The 17,014-nt window shown below is 35.9% G+C and overlaps 1 protein-coding gene across 2 annotated transcripts in view; it reads right to left on the bottom strand.

Moving 5' to 3' along the window:
• LOC136030399 (uncharacterized) overlaps positions 1-17,014 on the bottom strand; it is a 224,900-nt gene that overhangs the window by 75,749 nt on the left and 132,137 nt on the right. For both annotated transcript variants that reach the window (XM_065709345.1, XM_065709344.1), the window contains exon 13: positions 4,955-5,157. In XM_065709345.1, coding sequence (XP_065565417.1) covers positions 4,955-5,157 — 203 coding nt within the window. The remainder of the gene's footprint in view (positions 1-4,954; positions 5,158-17,014) is intronic.

Consider the following 17,014-nt stretch of genomic DNA (forward strand, 5'->3'; position numbering starts at 1 on the left):
ATCGATCTTTAGATCTGTGAATTATCCCATTTGGCTGATAAATTTCTGATAACTTGGGATAAATCTGAGAAACATGCGAAAATATCAAAAAATTGGATTTTGAATAATTTAGGGTAAGAAAATTAGCATCAAGCCATGAAATTACTCTCTCAAACAAGTATTCCAAGTTTAATCGAAGCTCGGATTCACAGTTCCCCGAAGTGCCGAGTGTGCTATCATCAGCAAAACAAACAAGGACATCAGAAGATGGCGAACTATAGCTGGCACTATGGGCAAGGGAAGGTTTAGGATGACAGAGTCTACAGCAATGAATAGGCTTCTGCTTTTTTTCTGCGTAAAAAAGATCATTTATATAAATCAAAAATAGCACTGGCCCTAAAACTGATCCCTGAGGGACGCCAAAATTCACTTGTGATTGACAGAAATTAAATTGTGGATTGACAGAAATTAACCTATCATTCAAATAAGATTGAAACCAAGAAAATACATTACCCCTGATGCCAAAATGAGACATCTTCGATAGGAGAATTTCATGGGTTAAGGAATCGAATGCCTTGCGAATGTCCAGGAATATAGCAGCCGGAATTAATCCCAAATCCAATTCAGAATGTATAAAATTCAAAAGGGTCATACAGGCATGCTCAGTGGAGTGCTTCATTCGGAAACCAAATTGAAAATCATGAAGAAACTCTTTAGATTTTAGAAATTTAAGCAGACGAGAAAGCATAGCCTTTTCGAAGATTTTACTAAATACTGATAAAATTGAAATTGGTCGATAATTTGCTGGATCATTTCTTGGTCCACCTTTATACAGAACAATAATCCGAGCACGCTTGAGAGGATCCGGAAAAACCCCATATTTAAATGAAAGATTAACAAGTTTTGTAAGAGGCACAACTACTGAAGGAAGAATATATTTAACTACCTTAGTAAGGAAGATGAAGATGAGTCTTTCAAGCCATTAACAATTTTAGTAGTTTCAATTTCTGTTACTGGCTCTAGAAACATAGACTTAACACAAGACGGCCCGAGGTAAGATCTAAAGTCCAACTTAGACCGAGATAAAGTAGCTGTGGAAGCGATATTATTACCAATACTAGCAAAAAATGAAGTAAATGCTTCTTGGACATTAAGCTCATCCTCTACTGTCTCATCACCAATGACCAGACTCATAGGTAAAGAGCTATATTGAGAACCAGGTTTAAGCACAGAATTTATTACCTTCCAAGTTTTACAAATATCTGTATTACACGCAGCAAAATTATTTAGATAATAGAGAGATTTGGCTTTCCTACACAAGGAATTATATATATTCCGGTAAATCTTGCATTGACAAAGACGAATAGCACTCGTTGAAAGTGTAGCGCATTTATAATACCTCCAGAGATTATTTTCCTTCTCCAGCTTTTGAGAAGTCCGGATGTCATCCATGGGTTTAGAGGAATAATCCTTTTAGACCTGCGATTAGAAGGTGGTACTTTACAAATGCTAAGAATAGCCTCTTTTATGGTTCCATAAAACTACTCAAATAAACAAGAAAAATCCTTGTCATTATCAAATAAGCTCCACGAATTTTTCGCTAATTTAGAACCAAGAAGAGATAACTCATTCTCACCAAACCTAATTGATTAGGAATCAAACACTTGAGCCCAGTTATTCCTTCCCCGATTAAAACTGAACCGAGAATATATGGGAAAATGATCGGAGATATCAGTAACTAAAATTGAGTTTTCCTTCAAGCAAAGCGTAGAGAAGATATTGTCAATCAAAGAAGCTGTAACATTAGTTACTCGTTTGGGGATGGATGTAGTTGGTAGAGTTCCTGCGGCAAACATGGTTGAAAGAAAATCAACTGAAGCCGAAGAATTTGAATCCATCAAATTTATATTAAAGTCACCCATTATGATTAACTGACACGGATGTTTCAATATTATGTCAAGTATTTCCTCAAGATTCCGAAGAAACAACGAAAACGCGCAACTAGGAGAACGATAAATATTGCCTATGATTAGATCAATACCATTAACTCTAATTTCTATAAATTGTGACTCAAAGATACCTTCAAAATTCCTTGATAAGTCATCCCGTAAGCAATAATGCAAATTACTAGATATATACATGGCAAGACCTCCTTTAGCCATCTTGCAGCGGTTTATATGTTCCCTTTTTTAGCCATGGATATCCAATAGCATTTCATTGCCAGAATCCAAAAATGTCTCGCACAAACCAACAACATCAGGCTGTCCATCCGAAACTATTTGTCTTAAATTATCTATTGACGAGGAAAGACCCTGAATGTTAAGCTGAAGTGCAGTCAGAGAATAATTTCCTTTGGTAACCTCCTCTCCCCCCAATTCCGAAACATATTTACTATTACAAACAGGGTTTATATTAGTCAGGTTATGATTAACCTGACCCACAGAATTATTCACAATACTAATTAGATCAAAAGGATTATTTTCAGGCTCGCAAAGGCGTCTCTCACGACTTAAAATATAGACAAAAGCAGGTTTTACTCCATTTAAATCACCAGATGAACAAAAAAGAAATCTTTACCTAAATCTATTACGAAAGAAAAACCTGTCAAAGCGTTATAAACACATAAATAATTAATAGCACAGAAGGTACTATCGGTATGAACCATGAGCATGAAAAAAAAAAGAAACGAAATAAAAAGAAACTGTAAAAAAGAATGACTTAGGAAAGGATACGCATCAAGAAAATATTAACCAGTCACATACTAATATATTCATGCAAATAATTTATTTTGCGTATACGAGTTTCACCAGGAACTTTGGCTAGAATTTGACCATGATCAGACCAAACACTTCTTGGGCCAAAGGTGCTACGAGCCGCGTTTAATAGATCCCGACGCTTTTTAGTTAGGTTTTCTAAAACAAATACACCTGACTTTGATGCGTGATTGACATAACCAGAACGGATCCGCTCTCTTTGGGGGAGTTGGGGGGGGGGGTCGATTCTGAAAAATTAGAAAAAATGAGATATTTTTAACTTACGAAGGAGTGATCAGATCTTAATGAAATTTGATTTTTGGAAGGACATCGTGTCTCGGAGCTCTTATTTTAAATCTCCACCGGATCCGGTGACACTGGGGGGAGTTCGGTGGGGGGGGGACCTAAAATCTTGGAAAACGCTTAGAGTGGAGGGATCGGAATAAAACTTGGTGGTAAAAATAATCATAAGTCCTAGATACGTGACTGAAATAACCGGAACGGATCCGCTCTCTTTGGGGGAGTTGGGGGAGGAGAATTAATGCTGAAAAATTAAAAAAATGATGTATTTTTAACTTAAGAAGGAGTGATCGGATCTTAATGAAATTTGATGTTTATAAGGATATCGTGTCTCAGAGCTCTTATCTTAAGTCCCGACCGGATCCAGTGAAGGGGAAGTTGGGGGGCGGAACCTAAAATCTTGGAAAATGCTTAGAGTGTAGGGATCAGGATGAAACTTGGTGGGGAAAATAAGCACAAGTATTAGATACGGGATTGACATAACCGGAACGGATCTGTTCGCTTTAGGGGAGTTGGGGGGAGGGTTAATTCTAAAAAATTAGAAAAAATGAGGTATTTTTGACTTACGAAAGAGTGATCGTATCTTAATGAAATTTCATATTTAGAAGGACCTCGAAACTCAGATCTCTTATTTTAAATCCTGATCGGATCCAGTTTCATTAGGGGGGGCGGATATTTTGGAAAACACTTAAAGTGGAGAGATCAGGATGAAACTTGGTGGAAAGAATAAGCACTGGTCCAAGATGAGTGACTGACATAGCCGGACCGGATCCATTCTCTTTGGTGGAGTTTGGGGAGGGGGTAATTTTGAAAAATGAGGTATTTTTAACTTACGAACGGGAGATCTTAATAAAATTTGATATCTAGAAGGGTCTTGTGCTTTAGAACTCTCATTTTAAATTTCGACCAGATCCGGTTACATTGAAGGGAGTTGGAGGGGGAAACCGGAATTCTTGGAAAACGTGAAAATCGAGGTATCTTCCGAATGGGTGATCGGATCTTAATGAAACTTGATATATAGAAGAATCTTATGTCTCAAATGCTCCATTTTCAATTCGAATCGGATCCGGGGACATAGAGAGTTGGAGGGGGGAGGAACAGAAATCTTGAAAGCCGGAAATCTTGGAAAACCCTAAGAGTAGAGAGATCGGGATGAAACTTGATGGGAAGAATAAGCACAAGTTATAGATACGAGATTGACATAATATGTGCGGATCCGTTCTCTTTGAGGGAACTGGGGGTTGTTAATTTGGAAAAATCAGAAAAATTGAGGTATTTTTAACTTAAGAACGGGTGACTGGATCTTAATGAAATTTGATATTTAGAAGGAACTCATGTCTCAGAGCTCTTATTTCAAATCCCGACCAGATCTTTTGATATTGGGGTAGTTGGAGGGGGAAACCGGAAACTTTAGAAAACGCTTATAAATGTCGTAGATACGTGATTGACGTAACCGGACTGGATCCGCTCTCTTTGGTGGAGTTAGGTGGTGGGGTTCAGCGCTTTGGCGAGTTTGGTGCTTCAGGACGTGCTAGGACGATGAAAATTGGTAGGCGTGTCAGTGAGCTGCACAAATTGACTTGATAAAGTCGTTTTCCCCGATTCGACACTCTGGGGTGCTGAAGGGAGAGGAAAAATTTAGAAAAATTGAGGTATTTTTAACTTACGAGTGGGTGATCGGATCTTAATGAACTTTAATATTTAGATGGACCTCGTGACTCAGAGCTCTTAAATCCCGACCGGCATTAAGCCTCTGATTTTCCTTTAAAGCAATCTACTGATTCTTAGAATTTTGCTAGAGCTCATACCATAGGAGCTCTTGGCTCTTGGCTCGTCCGACCTCGTCACAAGTGCCGTATGAGCTCTTAGCTCCTGTTTTTACATGATTTCAGTTATTTATTCGTAATAAACTTATTGCTTACTTCTGCGCCTTCATCACATCCAACTTTAACACTTTTGTCTTCACTTTCTGAAGTCTCTTCTTCGCGGCTATCTTCTTGCATTTCATTTGAAAGTCCTGGTGGCCGATAGTCCGTTCTGCCCATTCTACCACCAGGCCGCGAGCATTCGATCCAGTAACCAGGTGTCGTTATGAAGTTATGAGGATAACCTTCACAAAATTCATCTACCACGAAAAGAGGCAGAATGATAAAAAAGGCTGATTTAAATTAAAACATAACTAAATATCAAACATCACTAATTAAACATATCTACATTTAGCAAAATTTTAACATAATTAAGCGAAGAGCCCTAACTAAAAACAGAAGAAAGAACGATATATTTATGCGTGGCAAAAATAATGCAGAGGATCCACTCCGTCAAAAACTGACCCGACCAAAAGGAGACTGACATAAGATTATTATATTATGTTACTGACATAACATAATAAAACTATTATATATGTATATATATATATATATATATATATATATATATATATATATATATATATATATATATATATATATATATATATATATATATATATATACTAGCTGTTGGGGTGGCGCTTCGCGCCACCCCAACACCTAGTTGGTGGGGCGCTTCGCAACCCCCAAGCCCCCCCCGCGCGCGTAAGTCGTTACGCGCCATTGTAGTTGTGTCCCTGTGTCCCACCTGTGAATAGAGATAGATATAAATATATGTTTTTAACTACGTAAAACATGCGAATATACAACATTCTTCGCTGACCCATTGTCTGTGCATATAAATAGATTGTCAGGTTTACTGACTCTTGAACATGCAACATATAATTGTCCATGGGAAAAACAATCCGTATTCAGATCTATACCTCATTATTCTAATGATGTGTCCCTGTGTCCCGGTCGTCATTTATATATCCCGCCTGTGCCCCCGGCGTCCCTGTTGTAGTTGTGTCCCTATGTCCCGGTCGTCATTTATATTCCCTGTGTCCCGGTCGTGATTTGTGTCCGGGTGTCCCAGTCTGTAATTTCTCTTTGAGGTTCCCGGTCGTCACTTATATTCCCTCTGTCTCGGTCGTCATTTGAGTCCCGGTCTGTAATTTCTCTTTGAGTGTTTTTTCTTTTTAGTTTTTTTTTTAGTTTTTTACCTTTTTTCTTTTTTCAGTTTTCTTTTTCTTCTTTATTTTTCAGCGTCACTATGAAGTACATATCGACGAACCTTTGTTTTTTTAACTTAAATCTGGTAGGCATTGATGACCTTATCCAAGTCAAAATCCCAAACCCAATCATCATCGCTATCATTTTCAGTTTTGATATGTTTTGACTCTCGCTGTCCAGGTGGATTTTCATCTAACTGCGCGGTTTTGCGTTCTTTAGCCGCAAGCCTGTTTTCTTGCTGTTCTTGTGATTCCTCGGAACGCTTTCTTTTCTTACTTTCTCTATCAGCAGCAAGTTTTTTGGCATAAACTCTTTGAGCAGCTTCCTCGGCTGTTGCCATTGTAGGTTCTTCAGTCATTTTACAATTAAACATTTTTCCGTGAACAAATGTCTTAAATACCGTTAATGACGTCACCGTCAAAGCAAAAATGACGACAACTAATTTCATGACGTCAGTCAACACAGAAACATGACGTCACCTGATCCACAGACAGACACACAGACAGACAACTTATTTTTATATATATAGAAGATATATATATATATATATATATATATATATATATATATATATATATATATATATATATATATATATATATATATATATATATATATATATATCTATATATATAAAAATAAGTTGTCTGTCTGTGGATGTGTGGATGGATGTGTGGATGGATGTGTCAGGTGACGTCACCTGAAAAAACTGGATTAGGTGACGTCAAAACTGAAAAAACTAAAAAAAGGCAAAAACTACAAAAAAAACTAAAAACTAATAAAAAAAATAAAAAAGCTAAAAAACTAAAAAAACTATAAAGGTAAAAACCAATAAAAAACTAAAAAAAAAACTGAAAAAACTAAAAAAAGGCAAAAACTACAAAAAAAAACTAAAAACTAATAAAAAAAGTAAAAAAGCTAAAAAACTAAAAAAACTAAAAAAACTAAAAAAAGGTAAAAAACTAAAAAAAATAAAAAAAAACTAAAAAAAAGGAAAAAACTGAAAAATAAGCTAAAATAAAGGTAAAAACCAATAAAAAACTAAAAAAGGAAAAAACTAATAAATGACGAAACTCAAAGAGAAAGCGACCAGGACAAAAGGATTGTTCGATTAGCAATCAACAAAGCAACGGGACACAGGGAGTATAAATGACGACCAGGACATAAGTAAAAAAAAAAAAACTATCTATATATATAAAAATAAGTTGTCTGTGGATCTGTGGATCGTGGATCAGGTGACGTCACCTGAAAAAACTGGATCAGGTGACGTCAAAACTGAAAAAACTAAAAAAAGGCAAAAACTACAAAAAAAACTAAAAACTAATAAAAAAAATAAAAAAGCTAAAAAACTAAAAAAACTAAAAAAAGGCAAAAACTACAAAAAAAACTAAAAACTAATAAAAAAGCTAAAAAACTAAAAAAACTAAAAAAAAGGCAAAAACTACAAAAAAACTAAAAACTAATAAAAAAAATAAAAAAGCTAAAAAACTAAAAAAACTAAAAAAAGGTAAAAAACTAAAAAATAAATAACGACCGGGACACAGGGACACAACTACAACGGGGACACCGGGGGAAACAGGGGGATATAAATGACGACCGGGACAAAAAAACTAAAAAGAAATAAAAACTAAAAACTAATAAAAAAAACTAAAAAATCTAAAAATCTAAATAAGCTAAAAAAGAAAAAAAAGGAAAAAAATAAAGGAGAAAAACAAAACTAAAAAACGAATGTATATACAGACCGGGACACCGGGATACAAATGATGACCGGGACCCGGGACACAGGGAATATAAATGACGACCGGGACACAGGGACACAACTACAACGGGGACACCGGGGGAAACAGGGGGATAACCTGACAATCTATTTATATGCAAAGACAATGGGACAGCAAAGAATGTTGTATATTCGCAAGTTTATATAACATAGGGACACAACTACAATGGCGCGTAACTATTATGGCGCGTAACGACTTACGCGCGCGGGGGGGCTTGGGGGGGGCGCGAAGCGCCCCCACCAACTAGGTGTTGGGGTGGCGCGAAGCGCCACCCCAACAGCTAGTATATATATATATATATATATATATATATATATATATATATATATATATATATATATATATATATATATATATATATATATAATAAATTGTTAAGGACAAAATTTTCCCTTCCACGATCAAAACACTGATCGCATCCATAGCTCATCGTTTCTCAACCTGAGGGGCAAAAACCTCAGAGGGGTCATCTCATTTTACATATTACCAACCAGTCAGGAACAATTTATGACCAAAATAACTTTTATTTATTAATCAATAGATTTCAAAACAACGAGTATACTCGAGGACAGAAAGAAAGAAGAATATAAACATAAAAAATAAATTAAGCTTTACTGATAAAATAGATAACTAGACACATAATAGTTTGTACACTGAGCCGTGAGGGGAGGGGCGTTATTTGTTTTTTTTTTTTTTTTACAAAACGAAAGAGGTGGAGAAATTACTACATGATTTTAGAGTGCATTCGTATTTCCATAATTTTACAGCAAAATTTAGGCCTTTGAAGGTGTTCATGCTAATGTCGAACTTCCCAGATTCTAGAAAATCAAATTAAAATTCGCGCTTGAAAAACAAAACTAAATAGAAACCACCAGGCACACATGCGTTTTTTTTTGGGGAGCCCGATAATGAAAAACAAACTCCATTGGATAACTTGAATCAGAAGTGGCAAGACACTTAGGAATATTTAGGATTTTGGGGGTTGAGCCCTGAAGCCCTTCACGTGCGACCATCCCAGGATCTATGCTTATTAATGTTGACAAAGGTCTGGCAGTCGTTTCATAGTATAAAAACAAATTTCAGATGACGGAGAAGTTTTATTTTTATTTTATACACTGATTGGTTCTAATTACGTGGCTTTTCACATATTTTCCTTTAACTAACTCAGAAACGCTATAACAATTGTTTTTTTAGGGCAGGGTGAGAAGGGAAAAAATCTAAATACTCCAAGGGCAGGCAAAAACCTTAGAAACCCTTAATTCAAGACTTTTTAGTTATTCTTTCTTTCCACTCACTAAATGAATTTTAAGCCTTAAAGACCAAAGCATGGCCACCTGGCCCTCCCTCATACGGCCTTCCTTTCAAAAATAATTTGAACTAAACTATTTTTTTTATGTTCAATTATAAGGGGAAACCCCTCGAATGGGAAAGCAAATCAAATATCGATGAATATTATACCAGTCGTTCTAATCCACGTTACCTTAGACAAGCTTTCAAAGCCTCAAAATTGGACAGGGTTTATTCTATTTAAGACTAGGATATTTAGTGCTACCTCAAGCATAGAAAAACAAAGCCACCGATGGAGATATCTCAAAGTTTCGACATCCCGGCATTTGTCAGATTCAAAGGTCTGCGCCAAAAAAAAAATAATAAAAAAATGAAAAACTGGGATGACTTACACTCTGATTATATAACTTTGTGTCTCCGACTACCACACGGAGGCAGTTTCCTATTTGCGCCGGAAGCGTATAAGATACGAAGAGATTTTAACAGGTGAGGATTCTTGAATTTCGAAACTACCCCTAAAAAAACGAACCCTTCCACGCCATAAATGCAGAAGTAGTGTTTTTATTTACCTTAAACAAGAAGGGTTTTCAAAATCAGTACAATCTTAATCCCATGAAATATCAATTAAACATGAAATATAGGTCTTAATATACTAAAAACACTTCGAAATCACTATAAAGGGCAAAATATACTGCATAAACAAATAGAAACGTGAGTGCCCGTGTAGGTCAGATGTCAAGAGCAAGTGCACGTTCCCTATGGAAACACTTACGTGGGGTCCATATTAAGAAGGGGCATGAAAAATAAGGGCGCAGCATGTTTCGCTAATCCTTGTGTAAGACTCCTGGACTGAGCTAAGCAATAAAATAATATATTTCTTAGTTAATTCCTTCCATAATAATTCCTACCTATTGAATCTTCATAGTCACTTTCACAACGACTGTATTCCAGAAAACAAACTCACTCCCCCCCCCTCCCCAAATGCCTGTATATAGTTCTAGGCTATATCCCAAAGTTTTTTTTTTTATTTGCAATGTTTAGTATTTTAAACCAACAACTGATGAAAAAAATAAACCCTACCAAAAAAAAAAATAGCAAACTCTAGGATAAAGTCTAGAGCCATATTCAAGCACGAGAAGGGGGGGGGGAAAACCCTGCCAACAAAATTAGCAAATTCTAGGATAAGGCATGGGCCATATCCAAGAATGAGAAGGAGAGCTGAAAAAAAAATAAACCCTACCAAAAAAATTGGGTAATTCTAGGATAAAGCCTAGGACCATATCCAAGCATGAGAAGGGGAGCTGAAAAAAAACCCTACCAACAAAATTAGCAAATTCTAGGATAAAGCCTAGGGCCATATCCAAGCATGAGAAGGGGGCTGAAAAAAACCCTACCAACAAAATTAGCAAATTCTATGATAAAGCCTAGGGCCATATCCAAGCATGAGAAGGGGAGCTGAAAAAAAAATAAACCCTACCAACAAAATTAGCAAATTCTAGGATAAAGCCTAGGGCCATATCCAAGCATGAGAAGGGGAGCTGAAAAAAAACACCACCAACAAAATTAGCAAATTCTAGGATAAAGCCTAGGACCATACCTAAGCATGAGAAGGGGAGCATAAAAAAAATTAACACTACGAACCAAATTAGCAAATTCTAGGATAAAGCCTAGGGCCATATCCAAGCATTAAAAGGGGAGCTGAAAAAAAAACCCTACCAACAAAATTAGCAAATTCTAGAATAAAACCTAGGGCCATATCCAAGCATGAGAAGGGGAGCTGAAAAAAAATCCTACCAACAAGATTAACAAATTCTAGGATACAGCCTACGGCCATATCCAAGCATGAGAAGGGGAGCTGGGGTGTAATGAACTTCAGAAAATGTAATGGAGTAAGAATATTGTTATTACAGTGTTTAGTCCAAAAATGCAATCTAGCAACAGTATTACAAATAATTTTATTTGGAGGCAATACTAATTCATTTTTCAAGAGTATTCAATATTTCTGTTCAGTCAATACCTCCTCAATACTACATGCTTTTCAGGCACCTTCTTAACTGTAATTGTAATTTCAGTTTCCATCCCAAAACCTTAATTTGTAAGATTTTCCTACGCTTTATCAAACAATAAAAATGTACATGTTAGAAAATATCTAAAAATCACGCATGTTTATAAATCAAATCAATAGTATTATTTTTGAGATGAGATTAATTTATTGTTCGCGAAGCCGTTTGTGCTTAGGTTTGTCGCTTACGTCAAAATTGCATTTGCTATTCAGAATGGGATCAATTAAACAGACGCCAAGGTTATTACAGGAAATCAAAATTAGCGGAGCAAAGAAGATCTTTTTCAATTGCCAGTCCTACTTCAGACATGAAGCTGTTGACAAAAGTGATTCTGTTTGCGTTCGCTTTGTCTGAAATAAGCTCTACCGTGAAGCCTGTGAAAAGACGTAGAAAGAGGTCAACCACCACAGAGCTTCCAGCAGCGTATGATTTAACAACATCTCAGTCAACAGAAATACCTCCAGAGAGGTTAGACTTACCAGCAACAGCTATAAGTCAAAGAGTTACAGAATTATACCTTCGTATTCAGCATATACAAAGTGACATTCTTAACGCTATTGCTCGACGAAAAACGATATTCTTATTACAGGAAACCTCTGAATCACGCAGAAATACTTCAAAAAACCTTCAGGAGCTAATAATAAATCTAGAAATTTTTGAGCAAAAACATTCAGAGTTATTAAGTGCACTGCGTAAGGATTTGCGTGACTGGGAAGGAAGTGTAAAATGCAATGGAAAGTCAACTGTTCTTGTAATAGACAATGGATTCTGTGCTTTCGGAAAAGGACATTTTGTTGCAGGTGCTATGACTATGGCTCATGATATTACCGTGGCACAATTTAATGATATTGGGTTCCGTGAGGTGTTATCTAGATTTCAGGAGCAATTGCTTGGAGTGAAAGAGTACGGTGGTAATTTTTTGTCAGTTTGGTCTGGTTTTGACTCATATTCAAGTATTGGATTGCTCACTTCAGGAAATCCGTCGTCTCTTAGAAGTGCATCAAAAGAAATTGCACGCAATTTCTTAACCTTTTTGAACTTTGCCACAGAGTATAATATGACAGTACAACTACAACTATTTTTAAACACTGAATATGCCCATGAACTTACTTCGTTTCTTGCAAACGAACGCAGAGTAAATGTGTTTATAGAGAATGCGCTCATACCACTTGTAAGATACATTAGAGACCATGCTGCCTTCCATAGCTACAACTTATTTTGGCGCCAAGATTGGGCATTAGACTATGAGCGAAGCCGGTCAAAGAACCCCTGCTTATCTGGAAGCATTATCCACCAGATAAATACAATATATCAAGGGGCTGTATACCAGCAGGCATCTGAGGGTCTTACTATTGAAAAGTACCTTAGAACAATAAATAAAATGGCTGATGCTATTCATAAAACAGATGAATCCGCTCTTGTGACAACTACAAGTGAGAGCATTGCTTCCAATTCTGACATTAGAAATGCAGTAAATTTATATAAAGATGAGTGTTTACTTCGAGCAGGAAATCGAACAAAAGGGATATTGGACTTTTACACAATACATGAAGCAACGGATACAGGCGTTTACAGTGAAGTCAGCACTTTAAGATGGCCAAAGAGATATTATAACTTCACAAAGCCCACAGTGATTCAATTTTATCATGGCTCTGTCAGAAGATCCGGTGTTACGGGTCATGTGTATGATCAAATTAGAAACAGTGGGTATGATGGCATTGTGGGATACTGGTATCAAGATCCTATTCATCAAGCTGATATATGGAGTGGTTTGTTGTCATTGACATTTAACGCTACAGTTTGAAGAATAAGTGTGATATAATCAATTTAAGTTTAAATAAGATATAGATGAGCCATACTTTTTGGTAAACTCAGTGACCCTGAGCACATAAGTCTCATATTGAATTGTAAAGACCTTTTTATGAGGAATATCAGTTGTTTACTTCCGTTTTTTCATTGCTTATTTCCTTGCTTGTTTGTTATTTATTTATATTTTGTGTGTATATGGCCCACGGGTTTTTGAAATACACTTATCTATCTATCTATCTATCTATTTCAATGATCATGGTCCATAATCTGGCTTATTTAGCAAAATGAAAACCAGTGCCATCAATTTTTGGGAGAAGGGCAGCGGGGTAAATGCACCCGATAAATTTTTGGCATCCTTTATTTTTTTTTAAATCATGTTTCGGTTGGGGGGGGGGTATTTTTATCGAAAAGCGTCTTTTCCCTCTTTTTTTGAAAAATACATTTCCCCTCCCTCCGAAATTGCCGTGAATTGATGCTACTGATAAAAACCCTGCAGAGGCTGTATTTTTTAATTTACTTCAGCACCTCAAATACAAGTGAAACAAAAATCAATCCCCCCCCCCGGCATACATTTTCATGAATTGGCATACCTGGAATTGCCCAAGATTCTATTCCCAATTATAGTTTCCCAAGAGAAATTCAGCTCATATTCAACAACAAAGCCCGCTGTTAATAGCAAATGTATTAGCAAAAGTAGATAATTTCATACAGTTGCTCTCGATTCCCGGAACAGATAGAAATCCCTCCTTGAAAAAAACACCTCAACAAAAAAAAGAAGCACACACCCAAATAATTTTTTGAGGAAATATGTCAGATATGCTCTATATACTTCGTAAATTATTCGTGAGCATGGAATTACTGAACGGAACTTGGTAGAGAGTGTTATCTTTTTTAGTGCATCGCTTCTGAACTACCAAACAAATAATTATCGGGTGAGAAGTGTGAAGCATAAAAAAATGTGAAGTGAAATATAGTGTGAAGGCTTTTTTTATCAATTTTTTTAAGTCCAATGTTCGCTTAATTAAGAAAATATTCTGAAAACTATTGGCTCAAGAATCTTTGCTTATATCCTTTTCATTTCTTTATGCTTTCGTTTGCTTTTTGTTTTTAATCTATTTCTGAATTATAGGTAAGTGTACATTTATACTTTTGCTTTTTAAAACTCGAAGAAATGGATATTTTAGAGAGTTTCAAGAGGTTAGCTCAAGACCGTAAGTGTAAGTTTAGGTGTATATCGGGTGAAGCCTTATACTTTTGCTTTTTAACATTCAAAGAAATGGAGGTTTAAATAATATCAAGTGGTTAGCTCAAGAACTAAAGTATAGATTTATGTGTAGATTTGGGTGTAGGCTTATACTTTTTCTTTTTAACTCACGAAAAAATGGAGATTTTAACATGGATATGCTGTTTTTAACAAAGATTGATTCTAATTTAAAAACTGTTTTTTTTTTGTATTACAAAAGGCACTAGATGTTGCAATTTCCTTTAAAATGGGCCATTAAACGGCTCTCTATGTATTTCTAGTGCCAAGAACTTCAAGAGTTTAGTCGGAGAGTTTAAATTTTGCAGTTAAAATTCTTGGCCATATTAAGTAAACATTCTTGAAATTCAAGAAACATGGAGAAAATTTGTATGATTCTAATAATCTTAGAAGACAAAATGATTTTTTTTTAAGTATCTTATATTTGTTAATAGCCGGAAAGAAGAACATGAATTGATGCAATGGATCGAAACTTTGAATCAAGTGGTGTCTGATAAACTTTTAAAATTTGCCCAGTTTCCTCTAAAAATAGTAGAAAAATATTTTGTTAGCCCATAAACTGTGATTAATGTTTGTTCTTTTGCGCTCAACAACCCACGAACAGCGTCTAACGGTAATGAAAGAACTTATATAAATCAATGAGATTGGCCCAATGCTTGTTAATTTTGTGTTGTGCAGAGTTAAGGAAAATTTGAGCCACACTATTTTCTTTGATATTATTTTGGTTCTCTTCAATTGATTATTTCATTTTTATCTTAGTTCTATTTTTTTCTGGGTTGATGATGGTTGATAGTGAATATAAATCCCCGGTTATTTTTCTATAATGTTAGAATATTAGAATTTTGAATATTTAGGATGTTTAGACTTAAAATATTTGACTGCTGATGGTCACAATCGTTCCTAGGGTTGGTGGTGCCTGGAGAAAAATTCATGACAGCACCCCCTCTGATTCAAATATTAGCAAAAAATCAAAGTGACACTTTTGGTCAAAGAGGGAAATACACCAGCCACCCCCTCCTTTAGCTACAGCACCCGAGGCGGCTGACCTGGTTGCCCCCTCTCCACTAGGAACAGTTCTGCTGGTGGTTGGTGCATTTGCTCGTTATCCTTAGGTAAAACTTAATAGAAAAAAAGCTGTTAATTCTTAAGGAAGTATTTAAAGGAAACTGAAACTTCTTGGGAGGTTGTAAAGAGGGAGGCTTTTGATATATTATCATAGAGGAGTAGTGTGCGTAGATGTGTTGGCATCAAGTTACTTGGTGCTGCAGTGAGTTGTCAGTAGTAGTAGAAATAGTTTAATTTCAGCTGCTTAAGGAATAAAAGCATAATTTATACTCAGGGCCGAATCTCCAGCATTTTATTGGGGAAAGGGGGCAAGAGGGGTCCATATCCAGAGAGTAAAGGGGCATGGGATATATAATAATTTTTCTCCACATTATTGGGGGGGCAACTGCCTACCCCCCAAATTACACCCCTGTTTATTTTTTCCTAAAACCAGTAGGTAATTGGATACGTTTTATTACTTAATTGCACTGGATTCAGGATTCAACTAACATGATTTCGGCTCTACTATTTTATATTTTGAATAGGAAAAAAGCGGCAGGGGGTCATTAGGGTAACCTCAAAACACTTAATGAGTGAATTCTTTTCATTAACAGTTTGAATCTCATTGTTCACCACTTAACAAACAGAGCAAAAATATTCAGTGATGCCGCTAGAGTATGTTCCATCCCAACAATCCCACCCCAAGAAAAACTCTTAAGTGTTTTAGTTGTGTTGTAAATAGTCTATTAAATGTTTCAACTTTTTTGGTTTTAACTTCACTTCCCGTTGTTCAATTTTATGTTGTTGTATTAACCATGGCCCATAATGGTTTTTAATATTGATAAATACTAAATAATATCATATAATGAGCCATTTCAGGAGTGATGTTACCATATTATGTTCTACCCTCCCCCGCCTCGTCAAAAGAACCTGGTAAATTTTTAATTATACTGTGTTATAAGTGTTTAATTAGTTTTTATATAACTAGAGGAAACGTCAAACGTTAACCAAAGCAGCACTTCATACGTTAAAGATAAACATTATGAACTGAGCCATCCTTATTCAATGGTGTCGTTGGAAGGGGCACAGCTAAACGTGTACTCACTCCCCTCCCCAAGTTCCAACGCGTCAGCTCTCAGTGCCAACGCCTTGGAACTTCGGGTGTCTTAATTTAGCCCATGTGTCCGCATTTGACGGCACAAGGAAATATTTTGTCGACACATTCTTTATATCCCCCTTCCACAAAAAAAAACAAGATTCGCCCCCGGTGGTTAGATTATGTCATATCCCCCAAGGACTAATTAAAAGGACTAATTAAATTTCAACTCGTATTAGAATATTGCAATCTTAATTAAAGCAAGCACCCCACCCCTTAAAATTCGTGGTTAGAGTATTTCCTATCTCCCCTAAAAAAGAACTAAGTAGATTTCAAATCATATTAGAATAATGCATTCTTAATTAGAGAAAGCAACCCACCCCTTAAAATTCGTGGTTAGACTATTTCCTATCCCACCTGAAAAAAGAACTAAGTAGATTTCAAGTCATATTAGAATATTGCACTCTTAAATAGAGAAAAAAAACCAACCCTTAAATTTCGTGAATAGAGTTGTTCCTATCCCCCCTGAAAAAAGAACTAAGTAGATTTCAAATCATATTACAA

This window comes from Artemia franciscana, chromosome 8 (assembly GCF_032884065.1).
Source record: "Artemia franciscana chromosome 8, ASM3288406v1, whole genome shotgun sequence".
Taxonomy (NCBI): Eukaryota; Metazoa; Arthropoda; class Branchiopoda; order Anostraca; family Artemiidae; genus Artemia; species Artemia franciscana.